General features: G+C 50.9%; 1 protein-coding gene across 3 annotated transcripts; it reads right to left on the minus strand.

Moving 5' to 3' along the window:
* Positions 1 to 11,623: 11,623 nt before the first annotated feature.
* Positions 11,624 to 22,515, minus strand: SLC38A5 (solute carrier family 38 member 5). Of its 3 annotated transcripts, none has more exons than XM_047765282.1 (16): positions 22,401 to 22,515; positions 20,651 to 20,704; positions 20,476 to 20,551; positions 19,978 to 20,093; positions 19,812 to 19,885; positions 19,106 to 19,198; positions 18,900 to 18,978; positions 16,771 to 16,853; positions 15,835 to 15,893; positions 15,596 to 15,733; positions 15,299 to 15,378; positions 14,334 to 14,434; positions 13,963 to 14,078; positions 13,022 to 13,166; positions 12,824 to 12,927; positions 11,624 to 12,073 (listed from the first exon to the last, which is right to left on the minus strand). In XM_047765282.1, exons 2-16 carry the CDS (start codon positions 20,701 to 20,703, stop codon positions 11,972 to 11,974), a joined length of 1,419 nt encoding a protein of 472 aa, XP_047621238.1. In that variant the 5' UTR covers position 20,704; positions 22,401 to 22,515; the 3' UTR covers positions 11,624 to 11,971. The 3 variants fall into 3 exon arrangements, with proteins under 3 accessions (XP_047621238.1, XP_047621237.1, XP_047621236.1); XM_047765281.1 differs by having other exon boundaries at positions 20,476 to 20,575; XM_047765280.1 differs by having other exon boundaries at positions 20,476 to 20,578.
* Between the last annotated feature and the right edge of the window lie 3,681 nt (positions 22,516 to 26,196).

A 26,196-nucleotide genomic window follows, 5' to 3' on the forward strand; every position in this document is an offset into this window, starting at 1 on the left:
TCTCAGGTAGCAGGTAGGGAGTTCACGGTCATTAGAAGCCACTAGAGGAGTTCCCATCATGGCTCAGTGGTTAACGAATCCGACTGGGAACCATGAGGTTGCGGGTTCGATCCTTGGCCTCGCTCAGTGGGTTAACGATCCGGCGTTGCCGTGAGCTGTGGTGTAGGTCGCAGACGTGGCTCAGATCTGGCGTGGCTGTGGCTGCGGTGCAGGCTGGCAGCTGAAGCTCCATTCGACCCCTAGCCTGGGAACCTCCATATGCCGCAGGTACAGCCCTAGAAAAGGCAAAAGGACAAAATAAAATAAAATGCTGAGAGGAAAAAAAAACAAACTTGTCAACCCAGAATTCTAAACACAATAAAAATATTAAAAAGAATTTATCTTTAAAAACACTTTTCCTCCTGAATCAGTGGGATGTGAGGTGGCATGTACGCTATATTTGTCTCTTGCTCCAATTGTCTCTTTTTGTTGATTGATTGATTGACTGACTGATTGATTTTTCAAGGCCGCATCTGCAGCCTATGGAAGTTCCCAGGCTAGGGGTCGAATCAGAGCTGCAACTGCTGGCCTACACCACAGCCACAGTCACACCAGATCCAAACCGCGTCTGTGACCTACACCACAGCTCGAGGTAACATGGGGTCCTTAACCCACTGAGCGAGGCCAGGGATGGAAGGCACATCCTCATGGATACTAGTCAGGTTCATTACCGCTGAGCCTTAACAGAAACTCCCAATTGTCTCTTTTAAGATAGGTTGTGCATTTTTGTTACTATATGAAAGTAATTTTTCTCCATTTCATTTTCTTTCTTTTTTTTTGTCTTTTTTTTTTTGCCTTTTCTAGGGCCGCTTCCACGGCATATGGAGGTTCCCAGGCCAGGGGTCCAATCGGAGCCGTAGCCACCAGCCTACGCCAGAGCCACAGCAACGCAGGATCGGAGCCACGTCTGCAACCTACACCACAGCTCACGGCAATGCCGGATCCTTAACCCACTGAGCAAGGCCAGGGATCGAGCCCGCAACCTCATGGTTCCTAGTCGGATTCGTTAACCACTGTGCCACAACGGGAACTCCCATTTCATTTTCTAAATGGTTATTACTATTATTATTATTACTGCTTATAACAAGAAACATTTGATTTGCCCAGGATCCTGTGGGCCACCTATTTAGGCTAAGCCAGGCAATTTTTCTACTGGTCTTGCCTGGGATCACTGGTATAACTACAGTCAGCTGGCAGGTGGGTTGAGGCCTCGGCTAGAATAAGTCCTTACTTCTTGAGGTCTCATCCTCCAACAGGCCAGCCTGGGCTTCTTCGTGTAGCAGGCTTCTGAAACCTGGCTGCTTCCCTAGGCTCTGCTTTGCAGATTCCCTTGCACCAATTTTGGTGCAGGACTCAATCTGTTTCATTCTCAAAAAAATTTTTTTTGTTGTTCCCCAAGGCAATCTTTGTGGATAATTTATTTAAAGGATAATTTATTGAAGATTTCATAGAAGTGAAGGAAGTATATATTTTACAGAGCTAAGCAGTTCACTGCAAAAATCACCTGAACTGCCTTCGTTGTCCAAAAATATTAGCCTTAATCTATTCTACTACTGGTTCTTCTATTGCTTTCCTCTATCCTCGATCGTCAAAATGTCCATTTTCCCATTGAGGCAATTTTTTTTTTGGCTTTTGCTTTTTAGGGCCGCACCCGTGGCATATGGAGGTTCCCAGGCTAGGGGTCAAATTGGAGCTACAGCTGCCAGGCTATACCACAGTTCACGACAATGCCAGATCCTTAACCCACTGAGCAAGGCCAGGGATGGAAGCTAGTCGGATGGTTCTTCATTGGATTCATTTCCCATGCTCCACGACAGGAACCCCGTTATTGGGGCAATTTTACTCTGCCCAGACCTGGGTCCTCCACAATCAACACTTAACACTGTCTTAAAGTATTTGAATGCCCTTGTTTTAGCTCAGGTTTCCAAGGAAACAGCCTTTGGTCCATATAGGACATCTCCAGACAGACTGTACAAAGAAACCATGCTTGGAACAGTGCTTAAGAGGGAGGAAGGAAGGAAAATTTATCTGCCTGTTCATTCCCAGTATCTTTTCTTTTTCTTTTTCTTTTTTTGTCTTTTTTTTTTTTTTTTTTGGTCTTTTTGCCATTTCTTGGGCTGCTCCCAAGGCATATGGAGGTTCCCAGGCTAGGGGTCGAATCGGAGCTGTAGCCACCAGCCTACGCTAGAGCCACAGCAATGCGGGATCCGAGCCGCGTCTGCAACCTACACCACAGCTCACAGCAACGCTGGATCCTTAACCCACCGAGTGAGGCCATGGATCGAACCCACAACCTCATGGTTCTTAGTCGGATTCATTAACCACTGAGCCACGACGGGAACTCCCCAGTATCTTTTCTTATAGATCAAAATGTACCCCATGGGGAGTTCTTGTCGTGGCTCAGAGGTAATGAACCCTGAGTTCCAAGTCCATGTCCATGAGGATGCGGGTTTGATCCCTGGCCTGGCTCAGTGGGTTAAGATTCTAGCATTGCTATCAGCTGTGGTGTAGATCGCAGACACAGCTCAGATCCTGCATGTGGTGTAGGCTGGCAGCTACAGCTCTCATGCGACCCCTAGCCAGGGAACTTCTGTATGCCGCAGATGAGGCCCTAAAAAGCAGGAAAAAAAAAAAAAAAAAAGGACTCCATAGACATTAACTCCCTCCACACACACTTGCATCATCTGCCCCCCTGGGCAGCTGTTTGGGAAGCCAGATCCCACACTTTGAGCTGTAGCGTTTCATACAATCCAAAAGTGGTGGGAGGAGCCAGAAAGTCTAGGTGTGCAGCTCATTTGCCAGGCTTTATGGTGGCATTCAAGGATGAGCGCTAAGCAGTTCCCATCGTGGCTCAGCAGTAACAAACCCAATTAGTATCCATGAAGACACAGGTTCAATCCCTAGGCTCACTCAGTGGGTTAAGGATCTGGCGTTGCTATGGTTGTGGTGTAGGTGGGCAGCTACAGCTCAGAATTGACCCCTAGCCTGGAAACTTCCGTATGCCGTGGGTGCGGCCCTAAAAAGACCAAAAAAAAAAAAAAAAAGGATGAGAACTAAATACTCCCAGGCAAGTCCTAAATTCACCCATTTGTTGGAGTGGCCATCTCTGCTAGCTAATTGCCCTAATCCGGAGGGGAAATTAAACTCCTATCTGTATGACTAGCAGGTGCTTACAGCCTAGAGCCAGGCGCCTAGGCTAAACTCTCAGGTGACTGGGAGACGGCGCTTATCTTCCTTGACATCCACTTTTCAAAGAGATGCCTCCAAGGCTCTCAAGAAAGACTTTCCTGGGCTAGAGGCTGGCAAGAGGCTTCTTTAGCTTTTCAAAATACGTACATGCATATCAAAGGGGCTGATGAAAGATTCGCAAATCTTAGGTGTCTCAAGGAGATGCTTAGAGAAAAATGGAGACGTACCTTTCCCTTTTGACAACAGGGAAAATTAAATTTTGTGTTTGTTTACCCTAACAACTTTCTCCTTCGGTTATTCTGTAATAGTTATACTACCTTTCTTGAATTATCCCCATTGCCATTTCTGTCTTTCTCTGGGTCGTTTGTAGCTGCCTAAATATCCAGTACATCCATAGTAAGATGCAAAGTAAAGCAATCATCAGAAATACAATAGAGCGAATTTTTAAATTTTGGAGTTCCCGTTGTGGCTCAGTGGTTAACGAATCCAACTAGGAACCATGAGGTTGCAGGTTTGATCCCTGGCCTTGCTCAGTGGGTGAAGGATCTGGAGTTGCTGTGAGCTGTGGTGTAGGTCGCAGACACGGCTCGGATCCCGCGTTGCTGTGGCTCTGGCGTAGGTTGGTGGCTACAGCTCCGATTGGACCCCTAGCCTGGGTACCTCCATATGCCTCGGGAGCAGCCCAAGAAATGGCAAAAAGACATAAATAAATAAATAAATAAATTTAATATAATACTCATTTGGGGAGGAAAAAAAATGTATCATACCATTGATGAATGGTTAAAGCCGAGTCTTGCTTTATTTAAGCAAACACAAAAAAATTCTCCTTCATCACATGTTAATTGTATGGTGTGCTGTCTTTAACGCTTGTGCTTCACTGTCTTAAACCTTCTGAGACCCTGCATGCCTGAGATGTTTTTATTCCGCCCTATATCAAAGTTCCTTTCTTTCAACACTTGAAGTTGTCCCACCACAGTCTCCTGGCCTCCATGGTGGTGTTTGAGAGATCCGATGTCAGTTTAATTATGCTCTCTTTGTAAGTAAACTACTTTTTCTCTCTGAAAATTTAAAAAAAAAACAAGTTTTGCTTATCTTTCACCATCTTACATTTCATTGTGTCTAGGGATATGCAGAGGGGGTAGAGGGGTGGGGTATTATTTGTGGTAATTCCCTAGCCCAGCAGGTGGAAGGAGGGCTCAGGTGGGGATGGCTAGTTACCAATCAGCCTGACTGTGCTTTTTTTTTTTTTTTTTTTTGTCTTTTTAGGGCCGCACCCATGGCATATGGAAGTTCCCAGGCTAGGGGTCAATTCTGAGCTGTAGCTGCCAGCCACAGCCAGAGCCACAGCAAGGCCAGATCCAAGCCGTGTCTGCGACCTGCACCACAACTCACAGCGACAATGAATCCTTCCTTCACCCACTGAGCAAGGCCAGGGATCGAACGCGCAACCTCATGGTTCCCAGTCAGAGTCGTTTCCACGCACCATGACGGGAACTCCGTTTCTACTTTCTACTTCTTAATCCCTTTGTCCTATACTGTGAAGTAATGCCATTGCCTTGACACAGTTTTCCATTGGTTTGCTCCAGTTTCTCTTGTTGATTTGCAAAAGCTTTGCTATATATCAAGAATAGTTACTTTTACTCACAGACATTGAAAAACTTATGGTCTCCGGAGGAGACAGTTTGGGGAGGTGGGGGAATGTGCTTGGGTTGTGGGATGGAAATCCTGTGAAATTGGGTTGTGATGATCATTATACAACTACAGATGTGATTAAAAAAGAAAGAAATGAAATCCAAAAAAATTAAATTAAATTAAAAATTAAAAAATAAAAAAGAATACTTTTAATTTGTTGCATATTGTAGGAGAATAGAATGTGCCACCCCAAAATAGTCCTCTTTGGCATAAAGATTACTGGAAGCTGATTATTTTGAGAAACAGCAAGACCCTGGAGACGTTCTAGAAAGAGAGTGGAAGTTATTCTTTAGTGAGGGAAATTTACACTTACAAAGGAAATCTCCATTTGTAAGAGCGTCACCCTCTCCGTCCTAAGAAAAGAAGGAAACCGAGAAATCAATGGCTTACATCTGCATAACAGAGCTTATCCGTGTTTACCACACTTGCCCTGGTCACCTTCCCATACTTTGCCTCGCGACCGGAAGCCCCAAACCCCTTTTTCCTTCGTTTTAGCTCAAATTGTTATATGAACCCAAGCGCCAGCCATCTATCTCTTTGAGTTCTTCATCCCTGAGTCGCTCCCATCTGTATACGATTTACACATATTAATAAACTTCTATTTGTTTTTCTCTTATGAATCTGTCTTTTGTTACAGGGGCCCAGGTAAGAAACTAGAATAGCAGAAGGCAATGATTTTTTTCCTCTAATATAATATATTTCAACATTTCCCCTCAGATTTGCTTTTCAAGTGGTTATCTATGGTGTCTTTTGGCTTAGGTGATGCTTTAATTTTTATGTCTTAAATTTGTTAGCTTTCTTACTCTTAGCCTTGGGACAATGACAAAAAAATGCCATGCCACCTCAAGATTTATTACAAGATTTTCCTAAGAGTTCCCTCTGTGGCACAGTGGGTTAAGGATCAAGTGTTGCCACAGATGTGGCAAAGGCCACCGTTGCATCTCAGATTTGATTCCTGGCCCGGGAACTTCCATAAACAGGTGCAACCCAAAAAAGGAAATAAAATTCCTAAATTTTCTTCTAGCTCTTTATGACTTCAAATGTTCACATTTAAACCTCTAATTTTTCTTGAATTTATTATTTTATGTCCTTAGTGTAATAATGTAATCTTTATTTTTTCCAAATGGATGGACGCTTGTCAAACAGTCCTTTACTATACAATCTATCTTTTGCCCACTGTTTGGAAATGCCTGACAAAGTTTTATATATAGGTCAGCTTGTTTCTAATCTATTTTGTTTTACTAATTGTTTCTCTGTGTATTAAATTTCTACTGCTGTTACAACAAATTACCACATACTTAGTGGCTTAAAACAACATAAATTTATTATCCTATAGCTCTGTAGGTCATAAATCCAAAACGAGTCTCACTGGGCTAAAATCAAGGTGATCCAGGAGTTCTCTGATGGCCTAACCAGTTGAGGGTCCTGCGTTCTCACTGCTGTGGCTCTGGTTGCTGCTGTGTGGTGCAGGTTTGATCCCTAGCCCAGAAACTTCCACACACTGCCTGTGTGGCAAAAAAGAAAAAAAAAATACAAGAGAGAGAGAGAACCTGAAATAAATGTTGCAACTCTGATTTAAAAAAAAAAAAAAAAAATAGGAGTTCCCGTCATGGCTCAGTGGTTAACGAATCTGACTAGGAACCATGAGGTTGCAGGTTCAATCCCTGGCCTCGCTCAGTGGGGTAAGGATCCCACATTGTCTTGAGCTGTGGTGTAGGTCGCAGATGCAGCTCGGATCCTGGATCCCAAGTTGCCATGGCTGTGGCGTAGGCTGGCGGCTATAGCTACGATTGGACCCCTAGCCTGGGAACCTCCATATGCTGTGGGTGCAGCCCTAAAAAAAAAAAAAAAGACATAAATAAATAAAATAATCAAGGTTTTCCCAGGGCTGTGTTCCTTTAGGGAGGCTCCAGAAGAGACATCATCTTCTTGCCTTTTCCAGCTTCTACAAGCTGCCCACAGTCCTTGGCTCATGGCTCATGTTCCTCCCTCCTCAAAGCCAACAGATAACATCTCTCTAACCCTGCTCCTGTCATCGCATCTCTTTCTCTGACTCCTGCTTCCATCTTCCTCTTACAAAGGACCTTGTGATTACCTTGGACCCACCCAGACAATGGAGGATAATCGATTTCAAAGTTTAGCAACCTTAAATCCATCTGCAATTTTCTCTTATTTTTTTGGCCACACCTGAGGCATGCATCTTGGGCCGAGGATCGAACCCATGCCACAGCAGTAACCAGAGCCACAGCACTGATAATGCTGGATCCTTAACCTGCTGAGCCACCAGGGAACTCCCCACCTGCATTTTTTTTTATGGCCACACTGCAGCATAGGGGAGTTCCAGGGCCAGGAATTTGAATCCTAGTGGCATCTGTGACCTATGCCACAGCTGCAGCAATGCCAGATCCTTTAACCCACTGTACCAGGCTAGGGATTGAACCCACGTCTCCACAGTGACCCAAGCCACTGCAGTCAGGTTCTTAACCCACTGTGCCATAGTAGGAACTCCCCCACATGCAATTTTAATTCCCCTTTACATATAAAAACATTTTCACAGGTTCTGGGGATAAGGCTATGGACGCCATTGCAGGTGGAGGCACTTATTTTGCCTATCACAGTATCCCAGGCCCCTGGCTGATTTTAAAGTACCTCTCAGCATTTGTTATGGCAAAAACATCCCACTGTTCCTTAGTTTTCAAAAAGATCTTAGTTATGGGAGTTCCCGTTGTGGCTCAGTGGATAACGAATCCGACTAGGAACCATGAGGTTGCAGGTTCGATCCCTGGCCTCGCTCAGTAGTTTAAGGATCTGGCGTTGCCGTGAGCTCTGGTGTAGGTCGCAGACGTGGCTCGGATCTCACGTTGCTGTGGTTCTGGCGTAGGCTGGCAGCTATGGCTCTGATTAGACCCCTAGCCTGGGAACCTCCACATGCCACGGGTGTGGTCCTAGAAAAGGCCGAAAAAAAAAAAAAAAGATCTTAGTTATAAAATTGGAGTTCCCATCGTGGCTCAGTGGTTAACGAATCTGACTAGGAACCATGAGGATGCAGGTTCGATCCCTGGCCTCGCTCAGTGGGTTAAGGATCCAGCATTGCTGTGAGCTGTAGTGTAGGTCACAGATGTGCCTCGGATCTGGCATTGCTGTGTCTGTGGTGCAGGCCAGCAGCTGCAGCTCTGATTCCACCCCTACCCTGGGAACTTCCATATGTCCCAGGTAGGGTCCCAAAAAGCAAAAAAAAAAAAAAAAAGAAGAAGCATCGTATACCTGAAACTAATGTAATGTTATATGCCAATTACATAGCAACTAAAGAAGAATTCAGACTTGTACATCTGAGTACTTTCTCAAAAGGATAATTGCAAATGTTTCCTAATTATCTAAATTTCAAGTAAATCATAAAACTGAAAATAATTATTGGCTATTCTCATATATTTATTCTGCTGCCTCTTGGTTTTCCACTGGCCAACTTTAGAATCAATATGTCCAAAGAAAATCCCACTTGCATTTTGTTTAGAAATCACAATAAGTAGGAGTTCCCGTCGTGGCGCAGTGGTTAACGAATCTGACTAGGAACCATGAGGTTGTGGGTTCGATCCCTGGCCTTGCTCAATGGGTGAAGGATCTGGCGTTGCCATGAGCTGTGGTGTAGGTCGCAGACGCGGCTCGGATCCTGTGTTGCTGTGGCTGTGGTGTAGGCTGGCGGCTACAGCTCCGATTAGACCCCTAGCCTGGGACCCTCCATATGCTGCAGGTGAGGCCCTGAAAAGACAAAAAATAAAAAATAAATTTTTAAATAAAAAAGAAAAAAAAACACAATACCATTTACAATTGCTGCAAAGAACGTTAAATACTTAGGTATAAATCTAATAAACATGTATAAAATTTGTCCCTAAAATAATTTTGTGTAGAATTTGTACCTAAAAAGAATAAAGTGGGAGCAATCACTCTACCAAATTTCAATACTTGTTATATAAATAAGTGATTTTTTTAAAAAATGGGCTATTGGGGAGCAAATAGACACATAGATCAATGGAACAAAGTAGAAAACCCAGAAATAGTGGCACACTGACCTAAACCTCATACTTAATTCAAAAATTAGTTCCAGTGGATCCTAGATTTAAATGCAAAATATAAAAATTTTAAACTTGGGCAGTGAAGAGTTCTTAAACATGACACCAGAAGCACGATCCATTTTTTTAAAAGATAAATTAGACTTAAAGTTTAAGTTTCACTCTACAAGAGACCCTATAAGAGGATGACCTGAGTTCCCGTTGTGGAGCAACGTAAACGAATTGACTAGTATCCATAAGGATGTGGGTTCGATCCCTGGCCTCGATCAGTGGATCAGGGATCCCACGTTGCCATGAGCTGTAGCGTCAGTCACAGACGAGGCTCGGATCCCGAGTTGCTGTGGCTGTGGCCTAGGCCATAGGCTGGCAGCTGCAGCTCCGGTTCGACCCCTAGCCTGGGAACTTCAATATGCAATGGGTGCAGCCCTAAAAAGCAAAAAAAAAAAAAGTGAAAAAAAAGAGTTCTCATTGTGGCTCAGCGGGTTAAGAACCCAACGTAATATCCATGAGGATGTGGGTTTGATCATCACTCAGTGAGGTAAGGATCTGGCAAGCTATGGTGTAGATTGCAGATGCGGCTCACGTCAGGCGTTGCTGTGGCTGTGGTGCAGGTCAGCAGCTGCAGCTCTGATTTGACCCAGAGCCTGAGAACCTCCATATGCTGCAGGTGCGGCCCTAAAAAAAAAAAGTATAAAAAGAAAGATCCAGGTTCCCTGGTGGCCCAGCAAAGGATTCTGCATCGTTGCTGCTCTGGCAAGGGTTTGTTCCCTCACCTGGGAACTTCTGCGTGCCGTGGATGGAGCCAAAAAAAAAAAAAAAAAAAAAGAATAGAATAGAAAGGAAAGAAATACATGGGAATTATAACAGCAATACAATTTTCACCCATTAGGAGGGAACACTTCTGTTTCATAACTTAAGCCGTTGGCAAGGCTGTGATGTAATTGGCTGTCGGGAGAGCAAAAGGGCTGGTTGGTTCCTCCTTGCACCTGCCATGCTTGCTCCCACCTCAGGGCCTCTGCACCTGCTGCTGCCTCTACCTGGAACATTGTCGAAATAACCATGGGACTTGCTCTTTCTAGCCAATCAAGGACCCAGCTCCTTGTCCTCTCCTCAGTGAAGTTCCCCTGACTGCCCCCTCCCCGCTCCCAGTGTCACACTCACATCATTCATTTTCTTTATCAAAAATGACTATCTCAGAGTTCCCGTCGTGGCTCAGTGGTTAACAAGTCCAACTAGGAACCCTGAGGTTGTGGGTTCGATCCCTGGCCTCGCTCAGTGGGTTAAGGATCTGGCGTTGTCCTGAGCCATGGTGTAGGTCGCAGACGCAGCTTGGCTCCTGCATTGATTGCTGTGGCTGTGGTGTAGGCCAGCGGCTACAGCACGGATTGGACCCCTAGCCTGGGAACCTCCATATGCCGTGGGAGCAGCCCTAGAAAAGGCAAAAAGACAAAAAAAAATGACTATCTCATTTCCTCTTTTGCTAGATCAGGATCAGCAATTTTTTCCTGAAAGGGACCAGATAATAAATAGCTTAGGTTTTGTGAGCCCTATGGTCTCTGTTGCAACTTCTCAGCTCTGCTGTTGTAGCACTAAAGAACCCCCAACGATGTGTAAATGAACAAGTGTGACTGTGGTTTTTTATTTTTTATTTTTTATTTTTAGGACGGCACCTGTGGCATCTCGAGGTTCCCAGGCTAGGGGCAGAATCAGAGCTGCAGCTGCCAGCCTACGCCACAGCCACAGCAACTTGGGACCCAAGCCACATCTGTGACCTATACTGCAGCGCACGGCAATGCCAGATCCTTGACCCACTGAGCGAGGCCAGGGCTTAAACCCACATCTTTATGGATACTAGTCGGGTTCTTAACCTGCTGAGCCACAATGAGAACTCCCTGGGGTTTTTTTGTTTTTGTTTTTGTCTCTCTCTCTTTTTTTTTTTTTTTTTTTTAGGGCCGCATCTGCAGCATATGGAGGTTTCCAGGCTAGGGGTCCCATTGGAGCCATAGCCACCAGCCTATGCCACAGCCACAACAACACCAGATCTGAACAGAGTCTGTGATCATGGCAACAATGGATCCTTAACCCACTGAGCAAGGCCAGGGATCAAACCTGCATCCTCATGGATACTAGTCAGATTCGTTTCTGCTGAGCCACAATGGGAACTCCAGGAACTCCCTGTTTTAATAAAACTTTCTTTGCAGACACTGAGGTTTGAACTTCATGTTAATTTTCAAGTGTCACAGATTCTTCTTTTAATTTTTTTTCAACCGTTTAGAAATGTGCAAACCATTCTTAGCTCTGGGAATGTACAAAAGTGGGCAGTGGACTAAATTAGGCCTGCAGGCCATAGTTTGCCCTTTCTTGTGCTAGAACATCAGCTTAAGGGATTATTGTCTGCTGGATCCACTGCTATATCCCCAGCACCTAGGACAGTGCCAGGCTCTCGAGAGATGCTTCCTGAGTGAGCAAGTGAACAGATCTATGAGTTGAGTAGTGGAGCTACTAAAGTGGGGAAGAATGAGTCAACAGATCAGAGCTGGCACAGTCCTACCCTCAGGGCCTCAGTTTACCCCTGTCTGAACATAGGCAGGCTCCCCCAAGAAGCCCTAGAAAGAGATCAAAGACCGAAACCAGAGTTGCAATTGAGCATCTTTATTTTTCCCCTTTAGCTCCAGGGCGATCCTGACAAACAGCTTCTGCCAGGAGGAGGCAGAAACGACTGGGCTGGGCAGGGGCTCCCCCAAGGACCTGGCATCCCCCTCCTCCCGTGGGGTTGGGGTTGGGGCCATGATCCAAGCTCAGCATCCCTGGGGAGGAGGGGAGTGGACCATTCTGCAGCCTCTGTGGCCCCCTACCTCCAACAGCCATGTTGATGGGAACCAGCCACCTCCACACCCAGGCAGGAGGGACCCGGGAGAGCAGCCCCATCTTCCTCCATACGCACAGGTGCATGCGCACAGGGGCACAGGCAGAGCAGGGCTTGGTCAGTGTCCAGATACATGGCTCTGGCCTGTGGCCCAGTTGGCAAACATGAAACCTAGACTGATCGCCATGAAGAGGACCCCCAGGACACCAAAGCACAGAGCCTGTGGATGACAGGGAGAAAAGATGGCACTGGTTGGGTCTCTACACCCGAGCTCCTCCAGAGAATGTTCCATTCATTTTTGACCCGCCTTTTTTTTCTTTTCTTTTCTTTCTTTCTTTTTTTTTTTTTTTTTTTTTTTGCTTTTTAGGGCCGTACCCACAGCATATAGAGGTTCCCAGGCTAGGGGTCGAATCTGAGCTGCAGCTGCCGGCCTACACCACAGCCACAGCAATGTGGAATCCGAGCCACACCTGTGACCTAACACCACAGCTCACGGCAACACCAGATCCCCGACCTACTGAGCGAGGCAAAGGATCGAACCTGCATTCTCGTGGATACTAGTTGGGTTCGTTTCCACTGCACCGCAATGGGAACGCCCCGTCTCCTTTCCTTAAAACCAGCTCCTTCCCGTGAATTATCCTTCCATCCACCTAGTACCTTTCAGGGAGTATTCTCCCCCATCCTCCTTGAAAATGTTCCAACCCTCACCTAACAGTGCTCCTTCCATGTGTGTAAAGAAGGCTTCCTGTAAGCCGGCCCCTTCTTGAGTGCTCCCTCTGTCTTCTCAGACCCCGTCAATGCTGTCTACCCAAGTCCTTCCTAAGACAATCTCCTTCATTCTTCCAGACCATCTGCCCCCTCCCCTCCTCAACTCCCCTCCTGAAAATGTTCCTTCCATCTCTAGCCATCCCAGAGTGCTCTCGCCTCAGAAGGCTCCCTCTTTCCCCAGCCTTCCCCCCAGCATGCTCACCTGGATCTTGGGCCAGGAGTAGAGAGGCTCCACCTCAGAGGGTACAATGCGGAGGTAGAAGACGCTGGGAAGGATGAAAATGAGGCTGGGGGCTGAGGTGGACCCTGGAGGACAACAGGAGGGACAGATCAATGTCAGGTCTGAGGGTAATAAGGCCCATGTGAAATGGGATCTGGGACTAGGGTTGGGGGTACTGACCAATAACCCCAAAGATATCCCGGATGGTTGGCACGCAGATGACGAGGACATTGACCAAGACAAGCAGGATCAGGGCTATGGCTACATGGCGTGGCCAGCTGAAGGCTTTGCTTGGGAAGAGCAGTTGCTGCAGAGCCCGGCGGATCTGGGACCAGAGGAGGGGAGGACACGGGTCAGGGCTCAAGTGCTGCCTCCCCTTCCATGTAGTTATCTGCCTCTAACCCTGCCCTCTGCCTGCAATCCCTGATTTCCCCTCCATCTGAATATATCTTCCCCTGTCTGATGATGCAGCCATGCCTCCACCTTCTGAAGGAGCATCCTGCCTCCCTTCTGTCTGATCATCCCTCTGTGCCATCATCCACCATCTGAAATAATTGCCTCCTCCTCTCTCCAACTATCTCTGCCTCTCCCTGTCCAACTGCCCACCTGTCCTTCCACCCTGAGCTCCCTGCCTCTCTCTCCATCTGACTACCTCCATCTCCCTCCGCTGTCTAGTCATCCAACTAAAAGCCTGGGTCTCCTACACCTCTACCTCTCCCTTCACCCTCTTTCTGCCCACTCCAGTTATCTTCACACTGAATGTCCATCTCTCTATGCCTCTACCCTCTGTCTGATCATTCCTGCCTGCTTCTTCTATCTATCCATATACCCGGGCTTCCTTCCTTCAACTGACTACCCCATCCCCTTGACTCTTTGTGTTCAGCCGTCTATGTCCTCCTTGTATCTGACCATCTTTTTTTTTAAGTTTTGCCCTCTGCCCATTTGATAATTCTGCCTTCCCTGTCAGCCCGTCCTAGCCTCTTCCATCCATCCATCCATCCCTCCATCCATCCATCCATCCACTCCCATCTCTACCCTCCATCCAAACATCCATACCTATGCCCTCTACCCATCTATCCATGTCCCTCCACTCCACAGCCCCACCCTCGCCCCCAACGCACAGGGAACAGCACAACTGGCACAGTGAGAGTCACAGCGAGCAGCACGGCGAGGCGCACACAGAGGATGAGCAGGTCCTGTTGGCTGTACATGTGCAGCATCTCTGCCTCCACGCTGCCTGGGACATGGGACACGGGATCCAGGATGTGGTGGGAGCACCAGGACCAGTGTCCCAGAAACACAAGCGTGTACATGCGCTCGTGCCCCCCTCCCCCCACACACATCGTGACGAAATCTCCACGTGTGATGCCTACCCTCCCTTTGGAAATTGATGGGTCTGAGGACATGGGAGGGAGGTGCTCTGGCTCCTGCCCAGCAGTCTGCTCAGCCCCCACCCCAGCTCCCACCCAACCCTGGCCCCAGCCCCACTCACTGTAGAAGGTGAGGTATCCAAAGGTGGCTGTGAGCGCATACATGCAGAACATGGCCCCAATGGACACGTTGGCCACGGCCTGCATTCTGCGCTTGGAGGGCCTGAGGTACAGAGATCACAGAACTGTCATGCCCAGACCCCTACACTTGGTCCAGGCCCCTCAAGGCCAGCCCCCACCCTCCAGAGTCCCCTCCTCCCAGAGCTGATGGTCAGCAAGTACACACTGGGATGCCCAGCTCTACCCTGCCTGCCATGTGAAAAAAAAAAAAAAGCCAAGCCTCCCTTCTCTGTCCACCCCATATGACCATCCTGGGCTGTTTCTGCCTCTGCCTCTCTCTGCCATGACTGTCACTTCCCCTCCCTTCCATCTGATCACCCATGTGGATGTGGTCCGCCTGCCTGATCATCCACACCCCCCCCCATATCATCCCTGCCCTCCCTTGTCCATCCGCATCCCTCTCCATCTGACCATCCCCATTCCCCATCCCATCCCAGTATCCACCACCTCCCTCTGATCATCTCAGCCTCCCCACTTGTCCAGTCACACTTGTACTAGATGTGAAAAGAGTAGAATGCTTTTTTTTTTCTTTTTTTTTTTTTGGGTTCCAAGGCCAGGGATCAGATTGGAGCTGCAGTTGAGACCTAAGCTGCAGCTGTGGCAACGCCAGATCCCTCATCCCCTGGGTAGGGCCAAGGATCAAACCTGCATCCCAGGGCTCCCAAGATGTCGCTGATCCCATGGCACCACAGCAGGAACTCCAAGAGTAGAGTGTTTAAGCCCCAATTAGTAAACAGTCACTTCTCTACATCCCCCAGGGCCTCCTGGCCACCTCAAACTCCTCCTTTGGCACCCTCTAGTCACAATCCAGCTCTAGAGCCAGGACTGCTATAGGGATAATCAGACCTCCTGACTATCCCCCCTACGTGCTTCCCCATCACGCATGCCCACTGGCCTGCCCACTCACCGGCAAAGTTCCGTGTAGATGGGCAGCACCTCGGGGTGGCAGACGAAGGCGAAAGCCATGATGGGCACTGTGTAGAACATCTGGGGGGAGTGACCCCGGGCCCAGAGATTAGAGCCAACAGGGTTCCAACCTTTCCTCCCCACCCCAACCCCTGGCCCCACCACTCCTCTCCATTATGAGACACACCGAAGTCCCAGATGTCCCACACATGGCTCCACGCTGAGCAGAGCACAGCGTGTAATGGAACCAGAGGGCCTGCGTGCGGTGCAAGGCAGAGACGCAGGTCTGCCCACCAACCTGTGAGTCAGCTGTGAACATCTGGGCTTCACAGCTTGTGTTGAGCCCCTGGGTGGGAAGGCTCGAGGGGCCCTTACTCTCCACGGCCGTCTCATTATGGCCTACGACACAGCCAAGCTGGAACTTCTTATAGATGACCTGGGGGAGGGAGGGGAGGGAGGCGAGGTCATGGGCAAGGCCATGTCCTGATGCCCCAAACTCTTTCTGGACTTCATCGTGTCCTTCTCCCTCAGACTCACCGAAATGAGGAAAAACAGCATACAGGTCAGAGAGAGACCACTGGTATACCCCAGGTAGCCTGCAAGGGCAATATACGGAAACTCAGAAATCAAGGGACCCCTTCCTACAGCAAATGTCAACCCATAAGTCTGATCTTCAAGGCCCCCCTGACCCCAATTTTGCTACACTTTGCACAAACTTCTGCTTCTACCTGGATTGGCACACACACACACACACACACACCCCGCCTTTAACAAACTCCTATTCATCTGTTAAAACCTACATCAAATAAGCTCTCCCCTGGTATTCCATAGCCCTTGAAAAGGGAGATTCTTTTTTTTTTTTTTTCGTCTTTTTGCCTTTTCTAGGGCTGCTTCCACGGCACATGGAGATTCCCAGGCTAGGGGTCTAATCGGAGCTGTAGCCTCCGGCCTACGCCACAGCCACAGCAACGCAGGATCTGAGCCGAGTCTGCAACCAACATACCACAGCTCACAGCCACGCCAGATCCTTAACCCAGTGAGCAAGGCCAGGGATCGAACCCGCAACCTCATGGTTCTTAGTAGGATTCATTAACCACTGTGCCATGACGGGAACTCTGGGAGATTGTTTGGGGGGGGGGTTGTTTGTTTGTCAGTTTTTTTTCTTACAGCCGTACTTTCGGCATATGGACGTCCCCAGGCCAGGGGGCGAATTGGAGCTACAGCTGCCAGCCTGTGCCACAGCCCCGCAATGCTAGATCCAAGCCACATCTACAACCTACCCCACAGCTTGCGGCAATGCCTGATCGTTAACCCACTGAGTGAGGCCAGGGATCGAACCTGTGTGCTCAGAGAGACATGGTCGGGTCTTTAACCAGCTGAGCCACCACAGGACCTCCCAAAAGGGAGAGTCTTTGAATCTGGCTCCCCTCCTCTAATTCCACTATCCGATGACCAACACAGTAAGTCTCTTACCCAAGTGTCTCATGAGGGCCAGCGGCAGGATGATTAACACACTGACGATAATGATGAGGAGGTTTCCCTTCAAGAACCAGTCCCTAAGGAGACAGGCAAATAAAGTGACCTGCTGCCTACCAAAGACAACTGTCAGGCAGGCACTCACAGACGACAGCCGGACAGAGAGGTTTCTGCACGCAGTCAGGAGAGAGAAGCTGACCCCTCGGCTGTGAGAAGTCACCCAGGTGGTTAGGGTGACAAACGGCACACGAGGATGACAGAAACAGCCAGACGGATGATCAGTCAGTCACACGCCGTGAGAGGGACAGAGCTGAGAGCACACACACACACACACACACACAAACACACACACACACACACACACACACACACACACACACACAGCTGGACGAAACCGTGCCATCAAACCTCAAGCAGACCGATAGCCAGAGGCGCGAGCAACACCCCAAATCAGCCAGACTCACAGAGTCGAAGGCAAGATACCAGACACAGAGTGAGTCATGACCCTGGTATGTCTGACAGGTAGAACAACAGTCTGATGCTCTGGAAGGCAGGCAACAATGCAGTCAGACAAAGAGAAACACCCGTGTGTCATTGTTTGAACAGCTCGAGGTTTGTGGAGCACCTGAGAGCAGCTGGACCAATTTGGCCACACAGAGATGGAAATAGAGACAGAATTGGCCAGCTGGCCACACTGTTGGAACCAAACTCAAAGAAAGAGCAGGAGCTGTACAGATATCGGAGGGAGGTAGCCGGGCAAGATAGCCTGTTAATACAGAATTGGCTGAACGCCTGCTCATTTATTCAAAATAATTTTCTTTTCTTTTCTTTTTTTGTTTTTTAGGGCCGCACCCACAACATATGGAAGTTCCAAGGCTAGGGATTGAATTGGAGCTACAGCTGCCAGCCTACACCACAGCAACGCAGGATCTGAGCCACGTCTGCGACCTACACCACAGCTCACAGCAACGCCGGATCCTTAACCCACTGAGCGAGGCCAGGAATCGAACCTGCAACCTCATGGTTCCTAGTCAAATTTGTTGCTGCTGTGCCACGACAGGAACTCAAAAAGAATTTTCTTAACCATTTACTATGTTCCAGGCATTCACACATTCTCTTTCTATCTTAGACACACAGTTACACAGACATAAACCAACGGAGCATCACTGGTCCTATACACAGTGGGAGCTAATTATAACAATGAGACAACGTTTAGTCACATAGACTGTAAGCTATCTGGATGCATTCGGGATCAAACCAAAGATCTAACAGGATAAAAAGAATTGGCTCTTAAATGCAAACGACTAAACAGATTCAGCCAGCAGATGGATCCGGAATTAAGCATGCAGTCAGCTGGATGCATACTCAGAACAATCGCCAAACATACACGGTTGGATCCATAATACAGAGGACATACACAGTCAGAGGACAAAAACAGCCAGAAAGAATTTGCCAGAACAATGGTCACCAAACTCAACACAGAGAAAACGTCTCATACAGTCAGAGCAAATCACAGGTCCATAGCTGGCATCACGGTACATTGCATGCACACGTGAACATACTCTGTTGGAGTCAGTGACCATACACTTGTCGCTAGACAGATTGAGCCAGCCTAATGGACCCAGAATCAAACAGAATCCACTGGACAGAGAAAGTCAGAGTAAGCAAATGCCAAGCACACATGGCTAGAATCACAGTATACAGGACACAGCTGCGGTCAGCTATCGTACAGATGGCAGAGAATCTGCCAGTTGCCGGAGTCACAGAATCAAACCTAGGGACAGAGTTTGGGTCTACGGGATAGGTACAGCCACACGGTCAGCATCAGAGGACACTGGACACGCTGAGTCAGCCAGAGCAGTCACAAAAAAACAAAAAACAAAAAACAAAAAAAAACAAAAAAAACCCACACGGGCTCACTGGACTCCTAGAGCCAGGGCAACAGTGCGCACCTACTGCTGGCCTCACAATACATAGGAGTCGCGGTCTGACCAAATCGGCCTGCCCAACAGTCTCAAAATAGAAGACCTGGGAGTCAGCTGGACGCAGAGTCGAAGTTAGCAGCCGGACCTCACAGGCAGAATCAGTGGTCTGTGGGCCAGAGCCAAGGGGTGTTGCACACTCACCCCTCAGGGTCCATGTCCAGGAAAGTGCCGATAACCAGGGGGAGTTCGGATTTGATGATGAACAGGTAACTGGACATGGCTGGTGCAGGTGGGGGCAGGTATAAGCAGAAGGCTTCCCCTCATCTCCCTCCCACCCCAGCCTGGGGAAGCCCACCTCGTCCCCCCACTCTTCCCCCGAGCTGGTCCCCACCTCCCAGAGTCCTCACCCCCAACATTGTGCAGACAGATGACCGCGGCCACCACTACCTTCCCCGCAGGCCCCAGTGCCCTCTGTCCCAGCTGTTCATAGGCTCGGATGCCTGGTGGGGGAAGAGGAACGGAAGAGAGAGGGTTGTGGGTCTAGGAGGCCAGGCCAGGGGTGATGTGGGGGCCAGAGCGTCTGGGGGGAACCGGGGCCTTGGGGTAACTGGGTCTGATTCCCGGGAGCCAGAGCTGAGGGTTCAGCTGCTTGGGTTGCGCTTGGGGCCGGCGTTTGGAACGTGGGATCTGTGGCCAGGGAGAAGGTTGGGGGCCGGACGGGAGTAGTGGGGAATCTCCGGAGCAGGATATGGACTGAGGCCAGGGTGAGAGTGAAGTCTAAGATCTGGGGCCAGTGGGAGCTTGGGAGCTGGGGGCTGAGGAGTGGGGGTGAGGGGGACTCTGCGTCCTGGGGCTGGCTTCCACGGCTAGGTATGCTGGGGACTGAGGAGTGGGGGTTAGAGGTAGACTGGCATGGTCTAGGGCTAGGGAGGGTCTGAGCAATGGAGTTTGAGGGCCAGACTGAGAGGTAGGGGTTGGGGACTGGGAGCTGGGAATCTGGGAGTCCAGATAAGGTCTGGGGGCCAGGCTGTAGCTTGGGGTCTGGAGTCCAGAGAATCGAGTGTGAGGTCTGGGGTCTGGGTTCCAAGATCTGAGCTGAGCTCTGGGTCTCACCTACAACACCAGCACAGGTCAGCAGGAGATGGATGGAGTACGAAGACAGAAGAGCAATGCAGAGCAGCAGGGCCCTGTGGCAGATGGCACAGCTCGGACTTGGTCCCTAGGCCTCCCTCCTGCCCCGCAACACCCCTCCCCTTCCCCCAGACTGCCTAGGACTCACAAGAAGAAGAGGACCCCCGTGTGGGCCATGGCATAGGCCAGCCCCAGGATGCCGCTGCCCATGATGGCGTTGCTGAGGTTGAACACTGACATTCCAAACGATGTCTTCCCCTCGAACTGCGGGTGAGGGGCAAGGCCCGGGCACACGTGGGGAGGGGGACAGGTAAGGAGACCAGTGCTGGGGCCTGGGAGAGACTAGAGGCGGGGGAGAAGCCCCCCCCCTGGGCAGGGCAGGGCTGGGCTGGGCTGGGTGGAAGGATCTGAAGATGGGAAGGAGCTGGGAGAGGGAGAGGAGCTGGGAAGAGCTGGGAAGGGAAGAATGAGGGGAGATTTTAGAGGGGAGCAGCTGGAGAGGGAGGGGGGAGGGTGGGGCAGCAGCGACCAGAGGCAAAACAGCTGAAGGGAGTAACCGGGAAGAGGGAGCAGCAGGGGAGGAGCGGAGCTGGGCAAGGTGCAGCTGGGACAGATCTTGCTTGGGGGGGGGGGGGGGTTCACTCACATCCATGAACTGGGTCGGCTTCCTCCCTGGAGCAGGACTATGGCTGGGCAGGAAGCCCTCTCGCTCCTGCCTGTAGCTGGAATAGGCAGGCACATTGAGGCTGCTGAGAAGGGACTCCTGACCCCTGACCTCAACCCCTTGAGGCACCTCACCCTGCCGCCCCCCCCAGACTCACTCCACAGCACCCCCGGGGAGGGCTCCATTCATCTTTGGATCCTGCAGTTCCATCCTGCGGGCAGAGAAAGGGGGGCTGGGGGAGTCAGAGACAGACGCAGGGGGCCTCCAGAGTGGGGAGAATCAGAAGAAGAGGCTTGGGGGTCCGACGGCCACTTGCTGGAGACGCTCACCCACTCCTGAATTCATTTCCTGGGATCAGGGACTCCCTCTCCCATTCAATGCCGCACTAAAGGCTAAAACAAATGTCTCCAGGGCACCCCGGGAGCCCCACTCTCGGAATCCCCATCCATGCCTTGGGATGGGGAGGGGGTCTCAGGAGCCCCCTCCCCCACTTGATGGCCAGATGCAGACACTGAGACACAGAGATGAGATGAGGAGGCGAACAGGAGCAGAGGGATGAAGAGAGATGGGGCAATGAGTGGAAAGAACTGGAGATTAGAGGGAAAGGCCGCCGGAGAAAGAGATGACAGAGAAGGGAATCAGAGGGGGAGAGAGGCCAACAGTTACTCAGAGAGGCATGGAGAAAAATAGGGCAGAGAGAGAGAGAGAGAGAGAGAGAGAGAGAGAGAGAGAGAGAGAGAGAGAGAGAGCAAGAGAGAGGAAAAGAGAGAGGGAGGGGGAGACAGAGAGAGACACATGGGCCCCGCAGGGGACCAGATGGTCACCTAGAGCCGGGATAGCCTGTCCTCCCAGACCCCAGACTCACTCTCTCTGGCTGTCTCTCTTCCCTTTCCCGGTACCCCCCCCCCCCCCCCCCCCCCCCCCGCACACCCGCCCCCTCCTTCCCTCCACCCTCACCGAGTGGTAGGCCTCTCACTCCTCACTGGGACACGTGTCCGCCTGCTGCCCCACCCCTCCTAACGCCCCCCTACCCCCCTCCTCCCCCGCCTGGGCCGCAAGCCTGAGCCCAGAGCTGATGCAACCTGTTGAAGGGGCTGGGGCTTGGAGGGGGGGCTTGGGGGGCGCTGGCTTGGGACCCCAGCTCCGGGAGGCGGCCAACTGCTCTCTGCCACAACTCTGAAGATACTTACTAGAGTCCAAATTCCCCAAACTGAGCCCCCGCTTCCAGAGATAGAAGGGACCCAGGCGCCCCCCGCCCCCGCATGAATCCCCTTTCTAGGGACTAGAGAGGTATTTTCCGAGGGCCTCGTCAAGTCTTACACACTCCTATTTTAGTACAAGTCACTTTAGACACCCTTCCAGACTCGAGATCCTTTCCGGGCTCGGGGTGTCTCAGGAACCTGGCCACGAGCCCTAAGGTCCCCTCCTGAGGATGAGCTGCCTCTGGGACATTCATCAGAAGCGCCTTCTTCCCCCCACCCCCACCCCTGCCCCAGGGCCACACAAGCCTGGAGCCCCTGTCTTCTAAAGAAGCCCTCAGCCCCCAGCCTCTCTTCCTGGGAACGCTGATCTCAGAAATCCTCTTTCGAGGTTCCCATCGTTGCTCAAACCGCCTCCAGGACACCCCTTCCCCCAAAAGCCGAATCCCCCTTCTGGGGTGGGGCAAGGCTCTCCAGGAGACCCTTCCTTAGCATCGAGCACCCTCTGGAGATGCTCGCCGACTCCTGAAGTTCATTTCCTGGCATCAGGGACTCCCCCTCCCATTCAATTCCGCCCTAAGTGCTAAAAAAGGTCTGCAGTCCCCCCCCAGCCCCCTCCCGGAACCCCCATTCGTGCTTTGGGGTCTCAGGAGCACCCCACACACCCCCGCCCCCGCCCCCGCCCCATGGCCAACGCCCCCTCCTCACCTCCCTGCTCCTCTCAGCTTCTGAAGCGGCAGCAACTCAGGAATAGGGCTCTGGGACCCCGCCGGCGGTGGCACTGGGCTCCCGCTCAGCCAGACCCTGCCTCCGCCTGCCCTCTGACCAATCAGCAGCCGCCGGGCTCTCTCCGTAGCTAATCAGCACTGACCGTGCCCCAATTGACCCGCGGGTTTTGGTTTTTTTTTTTTTTTTTTTTTCCTCGTAAAGTTTTAACTTTAATTCAGTTTCCCTCTTCTGGTGCTTGGGGTGGGGGGGGGGAGGTGGAACGCGAGTGTGTCTCCCCTCCATCTGAATTCACGGGTGAGGAGACAGAGATTTGGGGGATTGGCGGGGGAGATGGATTGACAGATCCATGGAGTAGATCCCACCTAGGGAGAGGGACAGAAAGAAAGAGAGAACTGTCAGACACACAGAAGGATGGGGTGGATGGCCAGGCAAGGGGGGGGTGGGAGGGGGGCACAGATGGTAAGAGAAATGCCCCCCAAAGAGAGACAGACAGGCAGAAGGAACAGCACAAGGCCAGCTGACAAGGGGACAGAAAGACAGAAAGGGTGTGGAGGAATGGTGGACAGGCAGATGGGCAGTCAGGGGAGAAAGAGACATACAGACAGACTCAGAAATAGGGGGCAAGGCCAGGCTCATGCCAGCTCCAGGGACGAATGCAGTCAGGGCCAGTAATAAACAGGAGACACACTGGCAGATGGACAGGTGGACCCGGCCTGAAACATCCCCGAAGAGAAGTTAGGGATGGACCCACTAGCCCAGAGAGACGAGGGAACAGAGGTAGTGGCAGAGGCAGAGGCAGAGAGACAAGTGGAGGGGCAGGGGGCAACGGGTAGAGGAAGTCTGATTCAGGCAGGGGAGCAGACAGACCTGGGGACAGCAGTGGGACAGGTGCAGGGAGAGACATGACCAGGCCACCATAGGCTGACCTTAGACCGACAGCCTAGCTGAGAGAGAGGATCCTAGCTGCTCTCAGGGATCCCTGGAGGGAGGCGGGGTGGGCATTTGTGGTTGGGTGGAGGTGGTGGAGACACTGCCTGCGGACTAGGCACACCCTGAAGTCCTGGACCCCAGCCCAGGCGTTGGGTGGAGCCTGTCCACACCCTAACCAAGGAGCTCCACTGTCTGTCTGTCTGTCTCTCTTCTATAGGGGTCTGTCTGTTGACTCCATTCGAGCATGTGACAGGCACGTCGGTCCCAGGCAAGGCATGTGTCTCCTGCAGGAAGTCAGGCAGGGTGGACATGGGGTCCAGGCCCAACTTGACTGGGCTGCTGGAGGTCCAGGTGGACCAGAGGCCTCTGTCCAGGCCCCTCCACCCACCTGCCCACCAACCCCCCACAGGGAGCACAGAATTCCCGGAAAGGCCAGGGGCTGGCTGGGGCTTCAAAGCTAACCTAGAGGCTCCCACCCCACCCGCAGTTGGAGGAGGGTGAGGGATGGGGTGTTTACTTCCCCACAGCAGGCGAGAGACTCCCCTCCCACCCCCCGCCACCTGCACATTTCAGGGATCACAGCCCCATCCAGGGGCTCAGAGCTGGAGGCAGACTTGCCATCACCCACAGAGGTACAAACTCGCCTGCAGGCTCACAGCCACACACAGAACACACAGCCTGAACGGAACACACGCAGATAGCACATGGAAAGCCCAGGCCACGGGACAGCCACATACAGCCACACGGAGTGACTTAGTCTCAGAAAGTATCATCACCCACAGCCTCGGAGCCTCACACAGAGATCACGGACAGATACAGGGAAGAGCCCACACCGCTTTACAGCCACTGCAGACCCACAGGTATCAGCAGCCACGGACTCACAGCCACACCATTGAGAACCAACAGGCAAGTCACACGCAGACTCAGGACTACACGCAGAGCACACAGACAAATACGATTCTACACAGATGATGACATCACACACATACCCCTCTCTCTTCTCTTTCTCACACACACGCACGCACGCACGCACACACGCATGCACTCACGATTCCAAGTTCAGACGGCCCTGGAGGCCAACATCCAGATTCAGCCTCTACGATGATACCTCTGTGCATGTGAACTTGTGTATGAACTTGCGATCACATACAGCTCTGGTCACAGGGGGGAGAGGCATCCCCAGACAGACACGATTGTACAGACAGAGAAGCCACGTTCACAGACACATGCGCAGGGGATCCCCCTGCGGTGTAGTGGGTCAAATTCTTTTTCTTTTTTTTTTTTGTCTTTTCTAGGGCCGCTCCCGCCGCATATGGAGGTTCCCAGGCTAGGGGTCCAATCAGAGCTGTAGACGCCGGCCTATGCCAGAGCCACAGCAACACGGGATCCGAGCCACATCTGTGACCTACACCACAGCTCACGGCAACGCCGGATCCTTAACCCATAAGCAAGGCCAGGGATTGAACACGCAACCTCATGGTTCCTAGTCGGATTCGTTAACCACTGAGCCACGATGGGAACTCCTCAAATTCTAATTTGACTGCAGCGGCTGGGGTCACTGCAAGAGTCGTGGGTTTGATCCCGGACCTGGCACAGTGGGTTAAAGGATCTGGCATTGCCACAGAAGTGGCTTGGGTTCAATCCCTGGCCCGGGGAACTTCCATAGGCCATGGGTGTGGCCATTAAAAAATAATAATAATACAGAACACGCACAACTGTATTCAAGCGGACAGGTGCACACAGCCATGTATACACAGCTATTCACACGTCAAGTCAGAGATGACACACACAAGGAATGCATATAAAGGCACACAAACTGAGGAGTTCCCGTCGTGGCTCAGTGGTTAATGAATCCGACTAAGAACCAAGAGGTTGCGAGTTCGACCCCTGGCCTTGCTCAGTGGGTTAAGGATCTGGCGTTGCCATGAGCTGTGGTGTGGGTCGCAGATGCGGCTTGGATCTGGCGTTGCTGTGGCTCTGGCGTAGGCCGGTGGTTACAGCTCCAATTAGATCCCTAGCCTGGGAACCTCCATATGCCACTGGAGTGGCTCAAGAAAAGGCAAAAAGACTAAAAAAAAAAAAAAGAAAGAAAAAAAAAGGCACACAAACTGAAAAAGCAGGGACACAGAGTACACTCACTATCTTTACAAAGAGGAAATCCAGAAATACACCTAAAGCTTCATGAAGAGGAAACAAGGCACCAAAAGAAAAAACACCTATAGGAGTTCCCATTGTGGCTCTGTGGGTTAAGAACCCAACTAGTATCCACAATGATGCAGGGTTGATCCCTGGCCTCACTCAGTGGGTTAGGGATCCAGCATTGCTGTAACATGCGGTATAGGTCGCAGATGAGGCTCAGATCTGGCATTGCTGTGGCTGTGGTGTAGGCTGGCAGCTGCAGCTCCGATGCGACCCCTAGCCTGGGAACCTCCATATGCCGCAGGTGCGGCCCTTAAAAGACAAAAAAAAAAAGGAAAGGTAAGAAGAAAGGAAGGTTGGAAGGTTGGAAGGGAAGAAAGAAGGAAGGAAGAAAGGAATACCTATAGGGCGCAGGGACCTAGAAGCCCCTCACCCAGGAGAGACACAAACACAGGGACAGAGAAGCAAAGAAGAGAGACACACAGACATCAGAGACCTCCACACGGAAGAGACACAGATAAACACACTTCTCGCACATGAGCATGACCAAGGAGACACATAAACACCCCAGGTACACACACACACACACACACACACACACACACACACACGGCCCCACGGAGATGAACTGCATGAACCGACAGGACCAACATACCGTTGCTGAGGAGGACACAGTGAGTTGGATAGGCAGCCACGGACGCAAGAC

This window comes from Phacochoerus africanus, chromosome X (assembly GCF_016906955.1).
Source record: "Phacochoerus africanus isolate WHEZ1 chromosome X, ROS_Pafr_v1, whole genome shotgun sequence".
In the NCBI taxonomy this organism is placed as follows: Eukaryota; Metazoa; Chordata; class Mammalia; order Artiodactyla; family Suidae; genus Phacochoerus; species Phacochoerus africanus.